At 44.5% G+C, this 14,943-nt stretch overlaps 2 protein-coding genes across 5 annotated transcripts in view; one reads left to right on the forward strand and one right to left on the reverse strand.

Moving 5' to 3' along the window:
• Positions 1–4,635: 4,635 nt before the first annotated feature.
• On the reverse strand, positions 4,636–6,977 carry LOC129701110 (transcriptional activator protein Pur-beta-like). Its single transcript, XM_055642103.1, is given in 2 exon segments — positions 4,636–5,933; positions 5,936–6,977. Coding segments are annotated over 2 exon segments (906 nt in total). The 5' UTR covers positions 6,714–6,977; the 3' UTR covers positions 4,636–5,805.
• A 305-nt stretch (positions 6,978–7,282) lies between these two features.
• wrn (WRN RecQ like helicase) overlaps positions 7,283–14,943 on the forward strand; it is a 108,379-nt gene continuing 100,718 nt past the window's right edge. For all 4 annotated transcript variants that reach the window (XM_055642065.1, XM_055642090.1, XM_055642083.1 and 1 more), the window contains exons 1-4: positions 7,283–7,418; positions 12,079–12,188; positions 14,042–14,154; positions 14,755–14,900. In XM_055642065.1, coding sequence (XP_055498040.1) covers positions 12,111–12,188; positions 14,042–14,154; positions 14,755–14,900 — 337 coding nt within the window. In that variant the 5' untranslated portion in view covers positions 7,283–7,418; positions 12,079–12,110. The remainder of the gene's footprint in view (positions 7,419–12,078; positions 12,189–14,041; positions 14,155–14,754; positions 14,901–14,943) is intronic.

Here is a 14,943-nt window from a genome sequence, read left to right on the forward strand (position 1 = left end):
GCGCTGGACGAGGAGATCCGTTGTGCGCATGCTCGCACTCGGCGTGAGTGCCCGGTGGAGCGTCAACGCAATCCCGTCACCATGACAACGAGCTTTCGGTCGGCAGAGAAGTCGGAGCCTGTGCGGCGGTCGATCGAAATACAGGCTTCACTTGTTTTTCCCTCCCCCAGATCGTTTATTTTGAGATTAACATCTCGTTTTATTTGCCTTACATCCACAACGTAGACCGTCGCTATTGTTATTTTAAACCTGAGGAGGGTGGAAAGTAACTGGTTTGTCAATCGAGCAAAGGGGAGGCGATGGTTGCCGGGTGTCACGTTGCGTCATTAGGTCACGTGGCCGGCGGGCGGAAGGGCGGAGTGCGCATGACCGGCACCTTGGGATGACGCTGGACTGCAAAGCAAAGATCCTATAGCAGAGCAAGATGGCTTACTCTCACGCAAACGCGTAGTACGGTCATGGGCAGATTCATAGGTGATTATAGGACCCATTTTAGCAACCAGCCTCCGCCATCTTGCTTCCGGCCAAAGACCGGATCTTTGATTCCGCCTCCGCTCCCGTATCTTCGCTTTGGTCTTTGACTTGGGCGGGGAGAGGGGGTGTGCGGTCCGGGTAGAGGGGGGTGTGCGGTCCGGGTAGAGGGGGTGCGCGGCCCGGGGAGACGGGGTCCGGGGCATGGGGGGGGGGGGGGGGGGAGACATTGTAGTGTGGGGGGGGAGGCGAGGGAGTGCAGGTGGGGGGAGAGATAGTTGAGGGGTGGGATTGGGCCTAGTGTGTGTGTGTGAAGTTGCAGGGAGGTTTACAATGTTTCTTATTTAATGTCCCTAAATGCATTTCGTTGTCTCTGTACTGTACACTGACAATGACAATTAAAATTGAATCTGAATCTGAATCTTGTCTAGTCTGAAATAAAGTTCATCATTGGATATAAAAATCAGAATAAATATAATTGTGTGTGTTATATGATTATATACATTTATATCACATTCATGTATGTGTTTATAAACATTTTATTCTTTAACAAGAATTAACAGAAGTATGAACTAACAGAATTATGAATCTAACCCTATATCACGCACAAAAACTGTTCCCCCGCAATGTTAATTACCCTGCGAGTCGGGTAGGTTCCGGTTACTACAAAATCAACTCAAGCACTGCTTGTGAGCCATTTAAAAAGAAATGATTTAAAAAACATTAAAAAAGACAATTACCAGAGTCAAATTTTATTCTTTAACAAGAATTAACAGAAGTATGAACTAACAGAATTATGAATCTAACCCTATATCACGCACACAAACTGTTGCCCCGCAACGTAGATTACACTGCGATTTGGGTCAGGTAGGCTCCGGTTACTAAAATGGGTGGGGAAAAATGCCCAGGATCCCCTCCGTAGCGTACTACACGTCAGCCCATTGCATTTCGCAGGAGTAAGCTATCTTGCTATAGGATCTTTGCTGGACTGGAAGTCGGAGAGGTTTGTCCCAAACCAGATCCAATAGCGATCTTTGGGCTTGTCCGAGTCCTTGGCTGGCGGCAAACCTAACACATCTTGTGTGTCTGCGAGAATAGCTGGCACTCTTCCCCTAATGGTGAGAATTCAGTCACTTTTTCATAGTCTAGCTTTATTTTATTGTTTCAAACACAATGCCAAAACCGAGAGGAATGAAGTTAAAAGACAGATATTAAAAGAAAAATAGCAGCGTATTTAGAAAGCAGTGACAGGATCGGTCAAAGTCAGCATGGATTTATGAAAGGGAAATCATGCTTGAATTCTGGAATTTTTTGAGGATGTAACACGTACCACCAGCATGTTCTATCTAATTTTTAGTAGTTTGTGTGCGCAGAAATCCTGTATAGGGAGGTTTCACAGCAGTTGGGTCACGACCCATGACCCGTACTGTTGCTATGCTACTCCAACTGGAGTACACGCGATGAACTGCAGGTAGGCACTGACCATTGTTTCCAGCGTAGCGGGTCCGTTAAAACCCGCTGAAATTGTCAATTTTTGTGCTGTAAATAATTATGGAAATCGGGATAAGCGTGTGAGACATTTAGCCTACTTCAGAATTCCAATAGTGAGGAGAAATGATGGTAGATAGAAGCGAGAGCTGAAGGGCCAACAACAGCCAGAGCGAACATTGGCCGTTTGCTCACTGTATTTCATCCTAAGGCATTATTTGTGTTTTTTTCTTGATTCCTTTGGCATCTAAAAAGTTTCAGAAGTGATAAATGTTTAAAATCGCCCATGGTTCTCAAGTGGGTTTTTACTTACACAAAGAAAACGTCTCTGAAGCAAAATTTACAGCCAGATTTATCACTTATTTTTATAAATCAAGTCTGTAATTTATCCCATCAGTTAAAACATAAAAAAACACTTTAATATTTACCTAATTCACTTTCATATCTTCAGTATTAAAATAGTTATGGTCATTTTCATACTAGGAAATTAGCATCTTGTTTTGTATTTACTTAACTCAAAAGCTGTGATCGAGGACAAGCCTTATCACAAGGGCCATTTTACACAGACATACATACAGATGGCTAACATGGCGACGGCCACAATCCGATCTGTATGTACTGTGGAAGTTTTTAGTCAGATATTTATCATGAAAATAGTGATCATGGATAGACAATTACACAATATGGATAATGATCATGCTGCCGATATCGGGGCCTTATTACGCATCATCAGATTAAAATTAAATTACACCAAAACTAGATAAGGTGTTAAATAAACGACCTACATACATTTTGTTTTAACCTGAACTTGTGTTCCGTGATTTTGAAAGCCTTGAATTTGAGCCCCGACTTTCAAATCCAGCGATTCAATAGACCCGCAACGTGTTGAAAAAAAACCGCAAACGGATGACAGAAAGGGATTTTCTCTAAATCATAAGCTTGTTGTACGAGGAAATGCCTCCCTGACAACAATGAAAAACCTGCAGTTTACTTCCCACCCCCCCCCCCCCCCCCAGACTCTCGAGTCCCGCGCACAGCAGTCAGCAGATCTGGAGCGCCACTGATGGTGGGGATTGTAACGCTACAAATATATGACCCCATGAGCTTTTGATGTAGCAGTTTTTACTATTTTGTTAAGCCAATCAACTTTAAACCAGCTTGCAGTTCTTTTGTGCTTCACACCCTTTGCATCTTTTGAATTTGACTTGGTGAATCAAAATTTATTTCAATAAAAACTCAATAAGCCAGCTACAATAACTCACTAAGCCATTTGAAATGGATCTTCGTAAACTGCAATAAAGTCAATATGATTATGAGATTTTTACAAATAAGTATAAATTATGTACGGTATAATAATTAATATCACTAAAATATCACTGATTTTGACCACTTCCTGTTGTTCTGTATATTGATTTTAGAAAAAACACTGCCACTTACGGCTGTGATTTTTGGCCATCTTATTCAGTCTCCCTCCGTTGCGCTGGACAGGAGGATTTTTCCCATCGATTAAAAATAAAAGAGTTATTAATGATTAAAAAATGTTGCAATTCTCTCTCCTGAAGGCCACGCCCCTTCCGGAGGTACTATAAAATCCGGAAGAGTTGAGTGCCTCAGTCAGTCTCTGCAAGATGGGGGAGCGAGAGGGTCACATCTCTCAGTCTGAGCTGTGAATAACACTGAACACATGTCTACTTAACTGTGAGCGGTTTTACTAAGGTTAAAGCTAAAGCTGTGTTGCCTTTGGTTTGGAAAGGCTAAAGCTGTGTTGCCTTTGGTTTGGAAAGGCTATAGCTGTGTTGCCTTTGGTTTGGAAATGCTAAAGCTGTGTTGCCTTTGATTTGGAAATGCTAATGCTGTGTTGCCTAATTAAAGTTGCCTTGCCTCATTAAAGTTGCCTTGTCTAATTAAAGTAACCTTGCCGTCTGTATAATTAAACGTTTAATCTTGACCACTTCCTGTTTGCGCTTTATATTGATTTTAGAAAAAACGCCACCACGTACGGCTGTGATTTATGGCCATCTTACTCAGTCCCCCTCCGCTCATCAGGTGCCGAGGATTTTTCCCATTAATGAAAAATAAAAGTTATTAGTGTTTAAAAAATGTTGAGATTCTCTCTCCTGTCAATCATGCCATGAAGGCCACGCCCCTTCTGGTGGGATGGACTATAAAACCCAGAAGTGTGGGCGTGGCTCAGTCTCTGCAAGATGAAGGAAGGAAAGGTCACGACTCGCTGTCTTTAGTGGCCTTGCACCCTGCTTGAAGTGGTAAGAAACTGCACTTTAATTTGTCGGTCCTGCACCCTGCTTAAAATGCAATATTGGAAATGGAATTTCAAGGAATAGCCATGAGTCAACTGCCAGCAGTGAGTGAGCTGCCAGCACAACAGGCTTGAGTGACTGAGCCGCCAGCACAAGAAACCATTCAGCCCACAATATCCATAATAGCTATCTGGAAACCAGTCCCTTCCACCCACAACACCCATACTAGCGCTCCAGAACACCCCCCCCCCCCCCCCCCCCCCCCACCACTGGCCACCAATATTGGAATTGGTGTAGAGGTGGAATATTGCGTTGGGGGACCAGCCCTCCCGTGTGATGCTGGGACCCAACGGGTCCCACTAAGTCTAGTTAATTACTACATTTTCGGTAACATTTTTGTAGTGTCTATGACATACAGACTCTTGAATGCTTTCATTTTTCAAATGAAACAGTTCTTTATTTTAACACTAACAAGTCCTCACTCTAGTGTTTCCACAGCTCAAAAATAAATCCTGAAATAGAATATCAAATTTCATGGAATTGGATGGTATTTTGCTGAAATTTTTAAAAATGCTTCCTGCATGCTGTTTGTTGTTGTTTTTCTTTCGCGGACACACGTTAACAACACAAAGAAGAACAAGGCAAAACAGATTTATGTAACTACACCGTAGCTGCCTGCTTCTGTTACTCACTTGTACAGTATTATGCAAGACATTATGCACTGTGCACATATAAGATGCAGCCTAGCCTGCATGGTATGTATATTGTGTGTTCAGTGCAGTGTAGAAACATATAGTGTGCCTGGAAGTGTCACGGATAACTCAATACAACAATCAAATTATTTATTTGTCACATGCATCAATTAAGGTACAGTGAAATGTGTGTTACCATACAGCCTCTAAGTAGCCTCAAACTAAACTACTGGGTTGTGACGGCTCCCTCCCTCTCCCCGTTTCCCTCTCCTCCTTCCCCCTCCCCCCTCCCTCCCCACCCCCCTCTCTCTCCCTCGCAGCATTGCGTGGGCCTGGCCGAAGTGACGCCTGATATCGGGGTCACGGCCGCTGCCAAGACTGGGTTCAGAGTAAGCCGTTCCCACTCCCACTTGGCGACGGGAGAACGGTCTCCCTGGCCGCTAGGCTGACCGGCGACGAGGCTCTGCCGCCACAGATGGTCGATGGACTGGGCAGGCAGATACTGGAGCCCCGGGCCCAGAGAAGTGGGCACTCCTTTTTTTTCCTAAATCATCCCCGCGGGCCAGCTTGGACGGGTAGTTTGATACCCCTGATAAAAAACACTCCCCCTCCCCCAAAGCAATGTTCCATGGCCCCACTAACCCAGACTAGGCACGAGGCGATGTAAGATTGTGTGTAGTGAAAATGGTGGTATTCTGCGGACGCGCGGGGGAGATGGCATAATTGTGCGTCCCCACTGTGTCACCGGCCTCCCCCAGCTGCCTAGGTGCGGATGATCACAATATTTTTTTCCCCAAATCATCCCGCGGCCGGATGCGGAAATTTCCCGAAATTATTTCATTACCCTAAAATTACCCGTAGGCTACCAGAATTTCCCGAATTTCGGGTAATTTCCTTCAATGTGGAAACACTGCCGCACTCTCCCCTCCCCTCTCTCCACCCACCCTCTTGAAGAACCTCTTGTTGTCGACGGGTACCGAGGTGTCCTCGGGTAGCTTGGGCGGCACAAGAGCCGAGGTGCCATGCCCAGGAGACGGCCTCCGCCTCCTCCCCGGCCTGGCCCGCCGCCAACACCGTAATCTTCGATCAACCTGGCCAGAGCGTCCCTGAACTCGATGAGGCCTTGAGCGGGCAGGGCGATAGTCTGTCCCTGGCCCGAGTAGCCCACGCCCGGGCCTCGGTCCATGGTCTGGCGGATCCGCAGGAAACGCCCGCGTTTATTCTCCTTCAGATCCAGGTAATACTTGCGGTTGTCCCTCATCAAGTACTCGCTCTTCAGCACCCACTCCTGGGCCCGAGACTGCAGCGGGGCCTGCGGCTGGGAGGTCGGGGCCGGCGTGGAGCTGGCGTCGCCGATGCCGCCACCCCCAGGCCCCAGGTGCAAGTAGTGCTCGATGAAGTCGCCCAGGCGATCGCGCATCTCGGCCGCCAGCGGCATTGAGACGGTGAGGCGGCTCTTGTGGCCCGCCGTGCCCACCTCGCCGATCTTCAGGAAACGCCCCTTAGCGTTCTGCCTGACGTCCAGGTAGAAGCGCTTGTTTTGGATGTCCACCCGCTTGGAGGCCAACTTCTGGGTCTGCAGCAGCAGCGACGGTGGAGAGCTGGTGGCGGCGGCGTCACCATCGTCGGCCTCTTCGTCCTCCGCAGCCGCTGCCGCCGTGGTGGTAGTGATGGTTGTTGTCGTCGTCTCCTCCGCCACCTCCTTCTCTTCTTCTTCGGGCAGCGGCTGCGCTGCCGGTAACGGAGAGCCCGGGCGCACGGTGGTGCCAGCCGGCGCTCCTCTGTCACCGTCTTTGTCCGCCATTAAAGGAGGCGGGATGAGAGTATATTCCCGGCCTTGTCGGTCTGCCTGTCCCAGCGGCCTGGTTAAACCGCGCAGCTCCAGCGCGCCGAGCCGCCGCTTCCTCTCGCGCTGGGAGATTGGGAGCAAAGATCTTTGATAGGGAGGGAGTCAGTGCGCATGCTCCCACTCGACGTGAGCGCTGGACGAGGAGAGCCGTTGTGCGCATGCTCGCACTCGGCGTGAGCGCCCGGTGGAGCGTCAACGCAACCCCGTCACCATGACAACGAGCTTTCAGTCGGCGGAGAAGTCGGAGCCTGTGCGGCGGTCGATCGATTCACTTGTTTTTCCCTCCCCCAAACCGTTTATTTTGAGATTAACATCTCGTTTTATTTACATCCACAACGTAGACCGTCGCTATTGTTATTTTTAACCTGAGGAGGGTGGAAAGTAACTGGTTTGTCAATCGAGCGATGGGGAGGCCGATGGTTGCCGGGTGTCACGTTGCGTCATTAGGTCACTTGGCCGGCGATCCCGGCGGCGGGCGGAAGGGTGGAATGCGCATGACCGGCACCTTGGCGTGGCGCTGGACTGGGCGCTGGACTGGACCAAAGCTACGGGAACTTTGGACGAAAGATCGAAGATCGGAGTTTATTCTAGTCCTTGGCTGGCAGCAAATCTAACACAGCTTGTGTGTCTGCGAGAATAGCTGGCACTCTTCCCCTAATGGTGAGAATTCAGTTACTTTTTCATAGTCTAGCTTTATTTTATTGTTTCAAACACAATGCCAAAACAGAGAGGAATGAAGTTAAAGGACAGATATTTAAAAATTATCTGGCTCAAGAAGGGTTTCGGCCCGAAACGTTGTCTATTTCCTTCGCTCCATAGATGCTGCCTCACCCGCTGAGTAGTTCGTGTGCGCAGAAATCTTGTATTGTACAATTTTCTACGCTGTGTGTGTGTTTGCACTGAATTCATGTGTAAATATGAAATGTATGTCCCCATGAGCTTTTGATGTAGCAGTTTTTACTATTTCGTTAAGCCATTCAACTTTAAACCAGCTTGCGATTGTTTTTGTGCTTCACACCCTTTGCATCCTTTGAATTTGACTTGGTGTATCAAAATATCTTTCAATAGGGGGGTTGCACGTAATGTCATCTGGTCAAAGGGCGTGACACATGGAGCAGCTCAATCCATGTGGAGTACATGGTAGCTTCCGGCATATACTGTTAATACACGAAACGCGTACTTACTCATTAAAAACCGCTGAAATGTCATTTTTTGCGCTGTAAATAATTGTGGAAATCGGGGTAAGCGTGAGAGACAATTATCCTACTTCAGAATTCCAAAAGTGAGGAGAAATGATGGTAGAGAGAAGCGAGAGCTGAAGGGATAACAACAGCTAAAGTGGTTGGCGAACATTGGCCGTACAGATATCAAGATTGAAAATATTGGCAATTATCACATTTACTCACTGCATTTAATTATTTGAAATGTAAGGCATTATTTGTGTTTTTTCTTGAATCTTTTGGTATCTAAAAAGTTTCAGAAGTGATAAATTTTTACAGGCAGCAACTAAAGAGCGCACCCCCAGAGGCGAGGACAGTACAGAGCTAGTTGGGGGGGGGGGTGGCGGGGGTGGCAGGGGAACAACTCCAGGATTGTAGGAGTCTGTAGACTGGGCAATGTTCAAGGACTCGGCAACGGACTTGAACAAATACGCCACAGTCGTTACAGACTTCATAAAGATATGTGTGGAGGACTGCATCCCTACAAAAACCTTCCGAGTGTTTCCCAATCAGAAATCTTTGGGTGAACAGGGCTCTCGCTTAACTTTTTTACCCTGTTGCCAGCCGGGCAACCTCGGCAGCCTTTTAGGTTGCCAAATGACAGTTTAGGTGGTCATTTAAGACGGTTGGCATGACGTGTGCAATAATGTGCTCAGATGAAGTGCGTGGTTACCAGTCGGAATTATGGTCAATGAAGCATTCACATATTATTTCTGCTTCAAATAAAATCACAAACTACACATATTCACCGATCAAGAAATGATATATACCATAATGACAAGCAGCAAAATTACAATACAGTATCTCATCTCTTTTTACACATTGCAATAAATGCAATTTCTATTATCTCTTTCCACTTCTAAACAAAAATATAGTTATTCAGCGTATGATCAACCTTGGTGAGATCAAGCGCAGGCTTGACGATAGCTTCGCACGACACCTCCACTCACTTCGCAATAACCAACCTGATCTCCCAGTGGCTCAGCACTTCAACTCCCCCTCCCATTCCGAATCCGACCTTTCTCTCCTGGGCCTCCTCCACGGCCAGAGTGAGAGCCACCACAAATTGGAGGAACAGCAACTCATATTTTGCTTGGGTAGTTTACACCCCAGCGGTATGAATATTGGCTTCTCCAATTTCAGGTAGTCCTTGCTTTCTCCCTCCTTCCCCTCCCATTCCCAGCTCTCCCACAGCCTACTGTCTCCGCCTCTTCCTTTCTTTTTCCCGTCCCCCCACCCCTCCCGGCATCAGTCTGAAGAAGGGTCTCGACCCGAAACGTCGCCTATTGGGCAGTTTACACCAGCGGTATGAACATTGACCTCTAATTTCAGATTAGAGTCCCCACTTTCTCCTCCGCTTCCCACCTCTCCCTCAGCCCACTGTCTCCGCCTCTTCCTTTCTTCTTCCTGGCCCCCCCACCCCCCCTGGGCAAATCGCATCCTCACATCAGTCTGAAGAAGGGTCTCGACCCGAAACGTCGCCTATTTCCTTCACTCCATAGATGCTGCTTCACCTGCTGCGTTTCTCCAGCATTTTTGTCTACCATTCACACAAGTTCTGTTATCCCACTTTCCTCACCCACTCCCTGCACATTAGGGGCAATTTTACAGAGACAAGTTAACCTACAAAACCAATGCGTCTTTAGGATGTGGGAGGAAACCCACATGCTTGCAGGGAGAATGTGCTAATTCAACACAGACATTGCCCAAGAACATGATCGAACACAGATCTCTGACGTGTGAGGCAGCAAGTCTACCAGCAGCAAGTCTATCCATTTTCAGTCTTAAATCTCTAAGTGACGCTATGTCCCCCTTTACAGCTACTGTATGTTTTAATTCAGTTCAAGACTATTGGGGCAGTACATTGGCCATAAAGTTGCTGCTTAAAATTGCCAGAGACCCGGAATTAATTCTGGATATGGGTGCTGTCTGTATGGTGTTTTGTTTTCTCGTTTATAACATTGTTTGCAGAGTGCTATGTTTACCTATTCTGTCGCGCTGCTGCAAGTAAGGATTTTGTTGTTCTAACTGGGACGTGAGTGAATAAAACACTCTTGACTTGCGTCTCTGATGTGTGGGATAGAACTAGAGTACGGGTGATCGGTGGTCGGTGTGGACTCGGTGGGCCGAAAGGCCTGTTTCCACACAGTATCTTTAAATTAAACTAAAAACACTAAAGGCCGAGGAGTTTAAAGAAGGGTCTCTACCCAAAAAGTCAGAATGTTCATTTTTCTACCATTTCAAGCAGGGTGCAAGGCCACCAAATTCAAGTGCAGTTTCTTATCACTTCAAGCAGGGTGCAAGGCCATCAGGATCAAGTGCATTTTCCTACCATTTGAAGCAGGGTGCAAGACCACCAAATACATGTGCAGTTTCATACCACTTCAAGCAGGGTGCAAGGCCACCAAATTCAAGTGTAGTTTCATACCATTTCAAGCAGGGTGCAAGGCCACCAAATTCAAATGCAGTTTCATACCATTTCATGCAGGGTGGAAGGCCACCACATTCAAATGCAGTTTCATACCATTAAATGCAGGGTGCAAGGCCACCGCATTCAAATGCAGTTTCATACTATTTCATGCAGGGTGCAAGGCCACCGCATTCAAATGCGGTTTCATACCATTTCAAGCATAATGCGGTTTCATACCATTTCAACCATAAAACCACATAAAACTCACAGTTCAGTAGACATTCAGTGTGTTCAGTTGATTCACAGCTCAGACAGTCATGACCTCTCTCTCTCCCATCATGCAGAGACTGAGCAACACCCACACGTCCGTGTTTTATAATCCCTCCCCCCCCCCACCGGAAAAGGTGTGGCCTACATGGCGTGATTGACAGGAGAGAGATTCTCAACATTTACTTCAACCCAAACGCCCCCTCCCCAGCAACCATTTGCAGAGTTTTTACTTCAACCCTACCCCCCCCCACCCATCAACCATTTGCAGAGCTTTTACTTCAACCCAACCCCCCTGCAACCATTTGCAGAGCTTTTACTTCAACCCCACCCCCCCAGGGTGATTGGGCAAACCATGTGCAGAGCTTTTACTTCAATTGCGTTGGGGGAATGGGGTTGTGTTCGGGAGACCCAAACCCCCCAACAACCCCCCCCCCCCATTCAGCAACCATTTTCAGACCTTTTACTTCAACCCAAACATTAAGGGCACTCAAGGTCAATAAAACCACACTCACAGTTTAGTAGACATGTGTTCAGTGTTATTCACAGCTGAGACGTGACCCTCTCACTTCCCCATCTTGCAGAGATTGACTGAGGCACAACACTTCTGGGTTTTATAGTCCATCCCCCCCTCCCACCAGCAGGGGCAGCAGAGAGAATCCCAACATTTTTAAAACATTGATAACTCTTATTTTTAATCGATGGGAAAAATCCTCTTGCCCTGTGCAGCGGATGGGGACTGAGTAAGATGGCCAAAAATCACAGCCGTAAGTGGCAGCGTTTTTTCTAAAATCATGAAACAGAAAAACAGAAAGTGGTCAAGATCTTACTTTTAGTAATATAGATTTTGATCTCCTTCCTTAAGAAATTAGCAATTGTCATAGTCATAGAATGAAGATTCCCTACAATGGTCCAGGGATGCTGAGACTGGGTATGAGAACAGATTTAGTCAGGGACTAACAATGAGAGAAAAATTTAATAAAACTTTCAAAATTCAAAGGGGCTCAACATGATAGAGGCAAGGAGGATGCTTCCCCTGACCGAGGAGCCTAGTTGCATGCTTTAGAATATTGAATAGGCCATTTAGTACAAATACTTCTTCATTTATGAAACAGTGATTATTTGGAATTCTGTACCCTGAAGTTCTGCGCTCATTAATTGTAGTCTGCACTAGGTATCTTTCCCTTTGTTCTACTTATTGTACTTGAGTTTGACCTGATTATTATATTGGCTTGATTGTATCGTGTAGTATTATCTGATTGGATAGAATGCAGAACAAAATGCTTGACTGAACCTCTGTACACATGACAATAATAAACCTAAGCCTATTATTTCAGATTCCCAGCACATGCTGTTTTTTGATTTTTAATTTTGTGTTTAAGAAATACTTATTGCCTTTTTTATATTATTTCTTCTTTTGCAGGTAATTTTGAAACAATGCATTAGATAGTGGAAATGATGACCGATCAGCAACGTAAATTACCCGAATGGATGGCATCAGAAGAAATAAAAGAAACTAATACACACCTGCAGGTATTCAGAAATTACTGATAATTTTTTTAACCAGTTTTTGATGACTGCATTTCTTTGAATGGTATCTTTATAAATTGGAAATTAAATATTTTTTTACAACACATTAATCAGAATAAAATGTTCTTTCTGGAAAAAAAGTACTCCTAACCGTAACATGCAGGGGTGACATGGGAGGTACTAAATAATATATTTATGCATGGGGGTGCAGTGAGCAAGATCAGTATTCCACTGCTATTGTGGATGATCCGCCATGATCATGAACAATGGCGGTGCTGGCTTGAAGGGCCAAATTGGCCTACGCCTGCACCTATTGTCCATTGTCCGATGCTTTGGTTTAGTTTTCATAGCAATAGCATCGCAAAAGATTTCTGTTGCAGCACATTTGCAAACTAGACTACAGAAATAATAATACAGGATTATAAAAACTGTGTACTTGCAGGACATGAATAGCCTCTGGAATTTTACATGTTTTTGAACGCTCTTGTCAAGAAACTACATGACGAGAAAAACAGCTACTGCTGTTCCTCTTATTTTTGCCAACATTCCCTATGACTAAAACTCAATGGCATTGGGCAACATTGCTTCTCATCAATGAATATATGAATCTGATGGAAGGACCATACATCTTCTATCAGATTCATGTTGTTTGTCCTGCTGGTCATAAGAAGGAGGAAACATTTGTACTGTGTTGGAGGAAATTGTATGTTTAACCAATATCCTGACTTTCACATGGGGTTCCTTTTAATTACGGCTCAATTCGGGCAGGCACACAGTTCATCTCAGAGCAGTGGTGAGTTTTCTTAAACAAGTCAGTTATTCAAGGCCTGAACAGTACGAACTGGGAAACATGATGTGATAACCCAAAATGTTTCAAAGATTCGCAGCACCCGCAGCCTCTTATGTTTTGTGTTTCAATGGTTAAATGCAGATATTGCATTTTTCTTGAGGTCACGTGCTGGAGTAGGATTAGGCCATTCGGCCCATCAAGTCTACTCTGCCATTTAGTCATGGCTGATCTATCTCTCCCTCCAAACCCCATTCACCTGGCTTTTCCCCTGTAACCTCTGACACCAGCATGAATTAAGAATCTATCTATCTATCTATCTCTGCCTTAAAAATATCCACTGACGGCCTCCACAGCCTTCTGTGGCAACAAATTCCACAGACACACCACCCTCTGACTAAATAAATTATTCCTCATCTCCTTCCTAAAAGAACGTCCTTTAATTCTGAGGCTATGACCTCTAGTCCTAGACTCTCCAAATAGTGCAAACATGCTCTCCACTTCCACTCTATCCAAGCAGATTTTTGAAATAATTCATCAGTTATCAACTTTTCTTTGTAATAATTTATACTTGTTTTCTCCCTTGGAGTAACCGTCAACTCTAAACTGTTTCCTGTTAATTAATTAAAATGCCATCTTCCCATGTGTCTGACCAATTTGTCAAATAAAGAAAATTCTAATCTCATGCCCATAGTCTGGCTTGTATCATGCTGTGTTTATCTTGAATCTAACCAGCTATGCCTTGTTGTCCAAACACCACCTAAGTCCATCTTTTGCCTCTCCTAACATGACTTCTAAATTACCTTCACTAAGTTGGCCTTTCTTCTCATCATACACTTCTCAGTGTGAATGTTCTTGGGTTATACATATTACAAACCTGCAATTTTTCTTATAATTTGCAGCATTTCCTACATCACACAGAAAAATCAATTTGCTCTCTCTTTTGGCATTTCACTATCCCATAGGGGTAACCTTTAGAGGATTATTCTAGGGAACTTTTTCATTTGAGAGATTAAGCCATTTTTTAATTGTCAGCAATTAATATATTAGAGGTTTTATTGTTTTGTAGGTTTCTTGTATCAAAAATTGTCTGGAAGACAAACTTCCCTTCTTGGAATTTCATGGCTCCATAATTTACAGTCATGAAGGAAACGATTGTTCTTTCCTATCAGAAGATTTAAGGTAAGGTTTCCAATTGAGCCTTGAAATGGAAACCATATTGTGAGTTTTGCTTATTGTATATTACAATAGATGAAATAGATTGATTAGTGCCTTGATTGTTTCCTTGTTGATGCATTGTCTTGGTTGACCAAGAATTTTTTAGTACTTTGCCGATCCTCGGCAGAGAAATCAAACAAAAGTGGAAGTGGAGAGCACGTGTGCTGCTTTGTAAAAGAGAATCTTAAGTTTGTCTTTTGTTTCTTAATTTGTAAGTGGTATAGGGAGAGAAAAAGAGGACATCTATCAAATGAGTGCGTGAAATAATAGTGCAACAATTTTTTTTACTTCACACGAAAACAAATGTATGAGGAGCTGCATAATTTAACATTAATTAAAATTTCTTGTGCTGTCGGAATTGATAAATCTAACTTTAATACATTTAATACTTAGACAAATTCTATCTTGGATGGAATTTATCTAAGTATTAAATGTAGAGAAGCGTGGATAATTATTTGTAAGTTTTTATTTTCAGAAATTCAAGGATAAGATTATTTTTAGTGTGAGATTTCATATTATAGTAATTGCTGGTTCTTTTTGAACACTGTTATTTTTCTATTTCAGGTTATCTATTCCAAGTGATTCAGCCATTGGGTTTGACATTGAGTGGCCTCCAACATATACAAAAGGAAAGGAGAAAAAAGTAGCACTTATTCAGCTGTGCGCCCATGAGAACAAATGTTATCTGTTCCATGTATCTTCCATGTCAGGTACGATCTTGACAATATAATTTTAGTTTTCATTTTCTTAATG

This window comes from Leucoraja erinacea, chromosome 1 (genome assembly GCF_028641065.1).
Source record: "Leucoraja erinacea ecotype New England chromosome 1, Leri_hhj_1, whole genome shotgun sequence".
Classification (NCBI taxonomy): Eukaryota; Metazoa; Chordata; class Chondrichthyes; order Rajiformes; family Rajidae; genus Leucoraja; species Leucoraja erinaceus.